Genomic DNA, 10,448 nt, shown 5'->3' on the forward strand with positions numbered 1-10,448 from the left:
GACGTAAAAGGAAGTGGGCGTGGCGCCCTTGTGAGCGAGAGCACGACATTCCAAGTAGAATAAAGAAAAGAATTGTGTTCCTCGCTGTTGTCACTCATCGCCTTTATACTGGACATCAGTCACACGTCTCAGGGTAATATTCTGCGGGCCTTTAAAAAGATGATATGTCAGTCTTTTTTTTTTCCCCCTCCAAAAAAGCTTGTGTTTTTAATATTGCGTGAACAAATGACAAAGTATATTCTTAAAAAAGGTGAAATATACTCCCCCCTAGATATCGTATATAGCATATCGTGGTTATAAGGCTCTATGGTTTTCCCCTTTCAAACAGACAAATCATCAACAATGCTAGGGTTTACACAAAATAAACGGACACATAGAGATACATTTTTAAAAAGACAGGCACAGTTGTATTTTTTTAGGTTAATCTGCAATCTGATCACTATATCAAAAGCCAAACGAATTTACATGTATCAATCGATCAGAAATGTGGTCATCCAAAAATAGGATTCATTGCTTTGATATACTCTGACAAAACCTCTTGGACTGTAAAAAAAAAAAAAAAATAGTAAGTGTGTGTGTGTGTGTGTGTGTTTGTGTGGGGGGGGGGGGGGGGGGGGGGGTCGTCAGTAAAGGAGAACAAAGCAAATCTAAATGTGTGAACTGGCCCATATTGCCCCACTATGACCAGCATGTTGCTATGACAGCAAGGCCTCAAGCAGTTTTTTCAGTCTCTCATCTTTCATATCGACTGGATTTTTTCCACAGACAACGGCCATACGGCTCGTCATTTCGATTTTTCATGCCGGTACATCTTTATAAAATGGAAAATGATATACCTATGTCGTGTACAGACAGTGGCGGCTCTGGGGGGGGGGGGACTATTTTCACTCAAATTGACACCTATGGACAATATAAAGTCTTCGCTTAAACTAGCATGTATGTTTTTGGAATATGGGAGAATGCACAGGCAGAACAAGCAAATGCCACGCGGGAGGGCCTCGGGCGAGATTTGAACCCAGAACCTCCGGCCGTCAGGCAGATGTGTTCAGCACTAGGACGGCGTCCGTGCTTCTTGGTACTTTTAAGTTGCGCCATTCGAAAATGCATTATAACACTCGCCTCTTCCCACTCCACATCCGGACTCTAAATGACGAAGCTTGTATTGGTTCGTGTACAAGCTTCGTCTTGCAGGATAATGCCCGTCGTGGCTCCGGCGTCACACGATCGTGCGTGCTCACGTGTCCAGAAAGCACTTTGGATCACACTGCAAGCGCGAGCTGACGGGTGCGACCCTTGGCACGTTAGATAGTGGACGAGACAATGTTTCAAATATGATTCCTGAAGAAGACGGACGGGCCTTGAGGCACTTCGACGGAGTATATTAACACAGCATGTTTCCAGATAAAACAAACTCAACTTTTAAAATACAAAAAATAGCAACAAAGTTAACGTCCTACCAAGGGGAAATAATGACTAACATCACATTATGATACGATACTACTACGTAATAAAATACAAATATAAAAAAAAAAAACTCTTCCCAAGCCACCGAGCGACTTTTTAATTTGTATACCGCATGCCTTCTGCTAATCATTATGGATAATAAAAAGTGATGTCACCCAGTGTGGCTTAACCGAGCGGGCGCTTTTCCAAGGAGTTCGGGGCCAGAAGAGCGAGCGCGTCGACATGGACAAGCGAGGGAGCAGACCGACGTGGAGCAGGCAGATCGAGTTCACCCTGGCGGGCGTCGGCTCTGCCGTGGGTCTGGGCAACATTTGGAGGTTCCCCTACCTCTGCTTCAGGAGCGGAGGAGGTGAGTCGCGAGGCGGCGAAACGTTTGGCGGGCGGGAGCAAACCGCCGTGCGCGTTGGGTCGGCAAAGCGGACACGCGGGTCATTCGAACACAAGGTCAAAACAACACCCAAAATAAAGGCGTGCTTCCGAATGGAATTCAGCAATGATTTGAGTTGATCTTTGAATGAATACGGACATGAATGCGTACCATCGTTTGTTTCGCGAGATGGATGAATACAAACTAACGACTGGCGATCCATTTCAATTGATAAACAGCTCACCGAAAATTACAGGACCCTCGAGCGTGTCAATTGTCGGGAGGCTCTGCCAAATGTTCGACTCACAAAAAATCTTCTCCGAATGATTGTGTTTTAGTTTGAAATGAGATGTGCGTCTTTCCGACGTGGGAAACCATCAGGGACCGTTCCAAATAAGCGTCGTCATCCCCGACATTTCTAAAACGGATCATTTTGTCGCGCTTCGCGGTGACCGCCGTTCATTTGCTTGCAGGTGCGTTTCTGGTGCCGTACCTTCTTATGCTGGTTGCGTTGGGGATCCCTCTGCTCCATATGGAGTTGACTGTTGGCCAATACACCAAAAGGGGGCCTGTCCACGCTCTCGCTCAATTCTGCCCACTTGTAAAAGGTACCACAGGCTGCCGCATGCTTTCCCTGAGACATGGCGCTGTACTTTTTTTCATCCAATCCAACCATTTTTCTATCGCTCAGGTGTGGGAATAGCGTCGGTGGCCATTTCCTTCATCATGTGCACGTACTACAACGTGGTCATTACTTGGGCCCTCTACTACCTGTTCAGCTCCTTCCAAGACCCGCTGCCCTGGGAAAGCTGCAACAACACATGGAACACGGCGAACTGTACCGACCGCGCCGCAAACGGCAGCTACTCGTCGACGGCCAGCCAGGAGTTCTTCAGGTATGGTTTATTGCGTGGGAGACAAAAGCATTTCTAGCGGGCGCCCGCTATTCGCGGTATAGGGAGCGAGCCAAACCGCCGAGAAAATCTGTGGATAATTGATTATTGCGCATTATCATAGCATCGACACAGAGGCGGAAATAAGTATTGCACATGTCAGCGGTTCTCTCACTAAATATACTTGCAAAGGTGCTATTGACCTGAAAATGTCACCAGATGTTGGGAACCACCCGAGTAATCCATACAGACAAAGCGAGTGGAACAAATAAGCTCAGAAATTAAGTTGCGCGGAAAAATGTGATATGACACAGGGAAAAAGTATTGAACACACGAAGAAAGGGAGGCGCAGAAAGGCACGGAAAGCCAAGACGACACCTCAAGTCGATCAATAGTCGAACAGCCATCCGGCCCCTTGTCAGTGCAAATCGAGATCAGCTGGTTCGGTCCTAAGTGATGGCCTACAGAAAGGTCCCATTGCCGAGGTGCGAGTCGAGACACGTCTCGTGACGGGGAGGAGCGGAGACCGTCGCAGACTAATTGTTGCAAAACATAACGACGGCGTTGGTTTACGGGCGCACATCGGAGCTTCCCGACGTTCCGCTGAGGGCAGTCGGGGCCGTAATACGGAAGTGGGAAGCCAATCGTACCGCCATCAATTTGCCTCGAGACCCCATTGCTGGGGGGGGGGGGGGGGGAGGAAAAAAAAAAGCATGGCAAAGCTCCTTTAGAGTTTGCTGAACAACATTTGGACAAGCCAGTTACATACTTGGAGAACATCGTCTTGTCTGATGAGAAGAAAATGCCACCGTTTGGATGCCATAATGCAAACCGCGTCGGGAGGAGAAAGGGCACCGCACGTCACCCTAAAAACACCCGACAGTGACGTTCGGGGCCGGCACCGTGATGGTGTGGGGCTGCTTTTCAGCAAATGGCGCGAGCTAAAGAATTTGACGCCAACCTATACAGCGACCCTCGCCGAATGATTACCGGAAAGCTCGGCGCAGACCCGGTTCCGTGTATCCTCGAACGAAGACGTTGAAAATGCTCTTAGTTCACTTAAGGCCAGAAAAGCTTGTGGTCTGGATGACATTTCTGTTGAAATGCTTCAAGCAGGAGGGAAGGAACCGAAGAAGATTCTCGGGAAACTATTGCAGGACTCGCAAGAAGCACCGGCGACACGGGAAGACGCAGAAAGCATTTCGCTCCATAAATCAGGCGATAAGACGGACCGAAGTAACGATCGCCCAATAAGCCTGCTCTCAACGATTTACATAGAGATGGAAAGAGGAAATCATTAAACACACCGGAATACACCGGCAAGAAATTGCTAAATGTCGTAGTAGTTGGAAACGGGAAGAGGAGGCCTTCACCCTGCAGTGGATACATAATGGCTGATGATGATGATGATGATGATGATGATGGTATACATATATATATATATATATATATATATAAACACACACAGATACGTATATACATAGCATGGAGAAGGTATGAGCACAGTCATTGCAGTGAAAGCTTATCACGTGAACCATGTGAATGATATCAGTGGAAATGATTGGCGAGGCCAATAGAACGCAGTCACGTAAACGTTGTAAGCGCGAGTGACTTCTCTCTGCATGCGTGCACGCGACCGTTCCAAGAAGAGGGGCAACGCACGCTGGCCCAACAACAAGACGATAGGTTGAACGAAAAAGCCATTTTAATGAACGATGGGAGCACGTTACACGTGGAACGCAAGTTTCATTCACGCCGTGACCCCGCTCCCAACTCAAAACACGCGTGCGGTAGTTTTTGTCGTCTGGACAACGGCTCTTCTATTCTATTCAGGTATTAGGAAACGTAACATCGGTCAATCCCGGTTTTTAACCGCCACAAAAACCAGCGAGCGCATCAGCGAGTTCGGGCTGCGAGGATATCCGAGTTGTTGACGTGCGTCTTTCTGCGAAGATATAAGATGCTGCGGCAAACGGGGGGCATCGAGGAGGCCGGAGCGATACGGTGGGAGCTTTTCCTTATTCTCGTGCTGGCTTGGATCCTCATCTACCTTTGCATCTTCAAGGGCACCCAATCGACAGGCAAGGTGAGCGGAAAAGACACAGCGGGGGTGGGGTGAGATGAAAAAGAAAAGAAAAGACAAAAAGACTCTTCGTCGCATGCAGGTGGTGTACGTCACAGCGCTGCTCCCGTACGTCATCCTCGTTGCCCTGCTGGTCAACAACGTGCAGCTTCCGGGAGCCGAACGCGGCATCAGCTTCTTCATCGTGCCGGAATGGGACAAGCTGCTTTCGGTGGAGGTGAGGAAAATGACACGGATTCATGGTGCATTCATTTTTATTTCTATTCCCTTTCTAGCCTTATTCACGTGATGATGATGATGAGTAGTTTTAGGTTTTGTTTTTCATTCACGTACGGCACTCTTTCAGCCGCTGTTAAATTGGAGTTAAGAAATGTCGTAGACTCGGAGCAGTAGAATACATGTTACTAGTAAGACAAAGACGTCGTACTAGTGCGTCGTAGTCGTCATGCAACGGCGCTGAATTGTCTCGCTAATGAGGACGCAGAGCGCACGAGCTGGCTTTGCTGCAAATGTAGAAATGTTACACGCTAGCGAAAAGGCATGTTACTAGTAAGAGACCGTTGTTCTTCTAGTGCACCCTAATCATGCTACGAGCGCCGTTATAAATCGATCACCGGTAGGACGAGTAGAACACACGCACGTCAACGAGTGCACTTTGGCTTCACTCGAAACACAGTTGTTCTGCTAGTCTAGGCCAAAGCGGCATGTGCGACAGCAATGTCACGCGGAAGCGGAAGCGGAACTTAGTACTGGAAAAATTGCTAGTCGGGCAGTCAGATTGTCGTACTAGTGTGGCGAAGCGTGGCCCTCGAGCTTGATCTCAAAGACGGCGAATAAACGCGACAACGCATTTGCGAGCAAGCGAGATCTTTTCAGCGCACCGGCCTCTCTGCTTTCAGGTTTGGGTGAACGCCGCGGCCCAGATCTTCAACTCCATCGGAATCGGCTTCGGTCCTCTCATGGCCATGGCCAGCTATAGCTCGTTCGACAACGACATCATCAAGTAAAAGGCCCGCTCGCCATCCTCGCGCGGCGTGCCGGCCATATGAACGCGTCCTCCCGTCTCTCCTCACACAGGGACACACTGACGATAGCCGTTGTCAATTCCCTCACGAGTATTCTGTCGGGTTTCGTAATCTTCTCTGCTTTCGGATACATGTCTCACCTCCAGGACATTCCGGTGGCCCAGTTGGCTGTGGATGGTAAGTAAGGAAACATCATCTCTTTCTCCGTGTTAACCCACCCAAAAGCACAGCTCGACCGCAAACTCTATTCGCCCGAAGGCCCAACGAATAACGAGTCTTGGGGATGTTAAGTTGCGAACGGCCTCCTCGACCTTAGCCTCCGTGCCCCAAATAAAGGCTGAAACAAAGCACGACGGAGGTCAAACGGTCTCGGGTTCCGACATGGACTTCTATGGAAAATGTATGGATGGATCTTTATTGACTTGCTTGTAGAGCGAGAGAGAGTAGAGAGATGTACGATGGCTACGATACGACTGTATACTGCCCGTATGTGGTGCTGGATTTTACCTGGGAGCTGGAATTTCTTTTCCCTCAGCAGTGATGAAATCCAACCGCTTGTCTTCTATCGCGCTTACCCTTAAACGGGTCACAGGTGAGCTCGGGCGAGAGGCGGCGCGCAACCCAATACCAAACACGACCATTTCTATTTTTGCACCTACCGTAAGCGGAACATATACCAGCGGTAAACTCCTTAAAGCACGAGCAAACGGTGCGCGGCTAAACTCACCGCGCAACCGCAAAGAAGTCCATCCATCCATCCATCCAATTTTCGGAGCCGCTTCTCCTCACGCGGGTCGCGGGCGCGCCGGAGCCCATCCCAGCTATCTTCGGGCGGGAGGCCGGGTACGCCCCGAAGCGGCCGCCAGCCAACGGCAGGGCACATAGAAACCAACAAGCGTTCTCACCTACGGGCAATTTAGAGTCTTGACTGAAGCTAGCGTGCATGTTTTGGGGATGTGGGCGGTGAATATTCCGCATTTTGACGTGTACGTTGCTATGTTATTCAGGTCCGGGACTCGTGTATGTTATTTACCCGCAAGCCTTCGCCAGTATGCCGTTGCCTCAGCTGTGGGCCGTGTTGTTCTTCTGCATGCTGCTTTTTCTCGGAATTGACAGCGAGGTAGCCCGAATCGCACGCTACCCTCATCAACCCCCGAGAAAAACAACAGTCGACAGCTAATCCCTTCTTTCTGTTTGGTCAGTTTGCCCTGGTCGAAGTGATGGTGACCAGTCTGACGGATCAATCCAATCAGCATCTGTTGAAATTGTTCAAGAGGAAAGAGCTGTTAGTTCTCGTCGTTTGTGGAATCGCGTGTCTTCTCGGAATTCCAAACGTGACACAGGTAACGGGCAGCTGCGTGTTCCATCCATGATTGCGGTTTACAGAGTGAATGTCTTTCCAGGGGGGGATTTACGTCTTCCAGCTGATGGATCATTACACGGCCATCGTGTCCATCGTCTTCCTTGCCTTCTTTGAGGTCGTGGGCGTTTGCTGGCTTTATGGTGAGGACGGCACAAATGCAATTTGCATTTGCCTAGCTGCGCTTGTTTTTAGGTCGACGCGCTTTGCTTCATGTATTGAGGTACTTGTAGCGCGTGAATATTGTGGGAAGCTATTTATTGCAGTAACCCCCGTTCATAAAGTGCAACTCATTTATTATGTCCGGCGGACAAGAGGGAAATATTTCATTTTGTTTTATTACATTTGATGAGAACGTACAGCTAACGAAAATCCAAACTTCGCCATCCCAAGAAATTTGAATATTACATAAACAATCCAAATGAGTTTTGAAAGCGATAAATTAAGATACCCATTGACCTTTTGAAACATATATTTAATTATTTCACTGTTTGAAAGGAACTAGAGCGGTGTCTTGAGCTACGAGTGATTCGAGCTGTCGTACGGACTTTATTTGACTTGTGAGCGCAGACTTGAGATACAAGCGCTGTACGGTGCCAGTGAACACAAGTCACTTGACAATAAGCAGCAATTCTTTCAAAAAGAGGCTTCAAGATCTTTTTTTTGCCACTCGACTTTTTTTATCGCGCTAAACATGAACGAAAAGAGAAGGGCCCCTTGCTGTGATTAAAACATCCACGTAGATTCGCCTTTCAGTCCGCTATCGTAATGCTAATGCTAAATAGCATCTGTGTCGCGGTGCTCTCAACTTTGCACACAAACGGTGCGGTAAGACATGGAGAAAAAACAGTAGAACGGTACTCACGGTCATATATTCTTTAGCTTCTGCAAAGAACAACTAATATTAGTGCTGTACTGATGACCTCAATGAATCGTCTACCCCTCTGTCTTTCCTATATCGCCCCCACGTGGCCAAGACGGGCACATCAGAAGGCGCAGCACAATGGCCATTCAACTGACAAGACCGCTTGAATTCTTGTTCATTCTATTTAATTATGTATGTTTTTATAAAGCACAATATAATGGAGTGCTATTTTTCCTCCTTAAAATGCACTTTTTTGGGGGGGGGGGGGGGGATGAGGCTGAAATGGATTCATGGCATTTGCATTCATTTCAATGGGAAAATATTACTTGAGAAACGAGCGTTCGGAGTTAGGAGCGTGGTCGGTCACGGAAGGAATTCAACTTGTATCGCAAAGCGCCGCTCTACTCAAATAACTAATTGGATATTCCGATGGAATGAGCCGCATCTACATGTTGGGTGTTTGTCCTTCTATTCAGCTTTAGTTTGTTCATCTGTTCAGGTGCGAGTCGGTTATCGGACAACCTGGAAGAGATGACGGGAAAAAGGCCCAACGTCATCTTCCGGCTGTGTTGGCAAATCGTCGCTCCTTTTCTCATCACTGTCAGTCAGCAGAATGTTTTTCGAAAATCCTCCGAGAATACAGCCCGTGGTAAATGCGATTCTCTTTGGGTGGGGGCAGGTCATCCTCATTTCGTCCATTATCCAGTTCAAACCGGCTCGCTACGAAGGCTACGTCTTCCCTCCCTGGGCTCAGGGGCTGGGCTGGCTCATCGCCATGGCTTCCGTCATTTGGATTCCTCTGGGCGCCGTTCACACGTTGTGGGTGCTACCTGGCTCCTTTGTGCAGGTGATGTCAATGGATTTACAGTTTACAGCATTTGGCTTGCTTCTATTTACGCGCATGCACGATACGGTATTGGCATTGCCTCGAGTTTGACACCTAACAAAATTATTAGATATATATTTTTTCTTTTCTAAACAACAAAATCATTTAGGGGGTGTGTGTGGGGGGAGGGGCTTAAGAACATTTGTAGGGGGGCTAAGATAAAAAAATAAAATAGGTCTAACAACCAAATCATTTTTATTTTGGGGGGGGGGGGTTATTTTTTTAAATAGGCCTATAGACGCCACTGAACACAACACTTGTTTTTGATCCATTTCTCACTTTTTTCATCTTTGAGTTAATCTAAAAAAAAAAAAAAAAAAAGGGAGCGAAATGTATTTTTGTTACTAGCATAGCATGACAAGAAGATGTTGTCATGCGGCACAAGTAGACGTACCACCGTACTTACTGTTTTTCATTTGTTTTATATTCATAGCCTCGTTTGGAAAAAAAAAAAAAGAATAATAATAATTCTACTTTTTATTGTACTAATGACATTTCGGCCTTTTGAACGGCACAGCAGCAGCGTAAGAATTGCATGACATCCTCACATGGAACAAGAAGGCACAATCACTTACCACTGTACTTTGTTTTTAAATGGATTGTTTTAGATTTATGGCCTATAAGTGTTTTTATTCAAATATTTACTGTAATTATGACTTTACTACTGCGTCAGTGACAGACTACGGCGCATCCTTGCATATCAATTTGTTATGTCACTGCCATAGGAGCAGGACTCTTGTCATAAAATGAGGCAACCCAGTAGGCTATACTAATTAAATAAAATATCAAGTAGCTCAGTGAGTCAACGAGGCAGTAATAATGATTATGTTTCTGGCGGTGGATTATTCCATTGACGTCATCGTGACATGAAACTAAAATAATTGTATCTCAACTTTGATCAAAGTCCTCCCTCTTTTTTGTTTGCTTTCTTTCGCAATCCTGCTTTTAATCGTTACTGATTGACGACGGTCATTCAGAGAACAAAGCGAGCGGTGGCCTAAGACGGAGAGTGCAGTGCTGCACACTCGGGCTGTAAATGTCAAAACATTTTGGTGCATTCCTCCACAGAAACTAAAGCTGTCCATCACACCATACGCCCTGAATGAGAGGTCCAAAATGGCCTACTATGAAAGGGGAGGAAGTGCTCGCCAGCCAGCCGTGGCCGTCATCAGCGCAGCCATCCGTCTCCAAGACAAACTACCAAATCAGGCCAATTAAAGAAGCGGATTTGCTTTGTGTCGCTGCAATGGTCAGGTTATTTTATTCATTTTTTGGGGGGATCAAATCGGTGTCAATTATTGTCATGTTGTACACGGTCATTGTTAAACTGCATTCTCTGCTAACACATGCGCTCGAACTGCCGTGGCGCATTGCAACTGCAGTTATGAGCGCAAATACTTGTACTGTACTGTATTTGTAGTTGATAGTATTTTAAATGACAAAATCACAACCGAGACCTTCACGAGCCGAAACTTTTATATTGTGATACATCCCTTACAGAATGA

General features: G+C 47.0%; 1 protein-coding gene across 1 annotated transcript; it reads left to right on the plus strand.

The window, feature by feature from the left end:
- Nucleotides 1-56: 56 nt before the first annotated feature.
- On the plus strand, nucleotides 57-10,445 carry si:ch211-283g2.1 (sodium- and chloride-dependent GABA transporter ine). Its single transcript, XM_061703139.1, has 14 exons — nucleotides 57-133; nucleotides 1,655-1,813; nucleotides 2,305-2,439; nucleotides 2,523-2,727; nucleotides 4,678-4,810; nucleotides 4,890-5,024; nucleotides 5,707-5,810; nucleotides 5,885-6,009; nucleotides 6,840-6,952; nucleotides 7,035-7,175; nucleotides 7,236-7,335; nucleotides 8,557-8,657; nucleotides 8,737-8,904; nucleotides 10,012-10,445. Exons 2-14 carry the CDS (start codon nucleotides 1,687-1,689, stop codon nucleotides 10,159-10,161), a joined length of 1,737 nt encoding a protein of 578 aa, XP_061559123.1. The 5' UTR covers nucleotides 57-133; nucleotides 1,655-1,686; the 3' UTR covers nucleotides 10,162-10,445.
- Nucleotides 10,446-10,448: the final 3 nt, after the last annotated feature.

Source organism: Phycodurus eques, chromosome 17 (assembly GCF_024500275.1).
Source record: "Phycodurus eques isolate BA_2022a chromosome 17, UOR_Pequ_1.1, whole genome shotgun sequence".
Classification (NCBI taxonomy): Eukaryota; Metazoa; Chordata; class Actinopteri; order Syngnathiformes; family Syngnathidae; genus Phycodurus; species Phycodurus eques.

Coding starts and splice junctions, on each gene's coding strand:
- si:ch211-283g2.1 (XM_061703139.1), top strand. CDS start 1,687: ATGGACAAGCGAGGGAGCAGACCGACGTGGAGCAGGCAGATCGAGTTC. Junction 2,440..2,522: donor ATTCTGCCCACTTGTAAAAG/GTACCACAGGCT, acceptor TCTATCGCTCAG/GTGTGGGAATAGCGTCGGTG. Junction 4,811..4,889: donor GCACCCAATCGACAGGCAAG/GTGAGCGGAAAA, acceptor CGTCGCATGCAG/GTGGTGTACGTCACAGCGCT.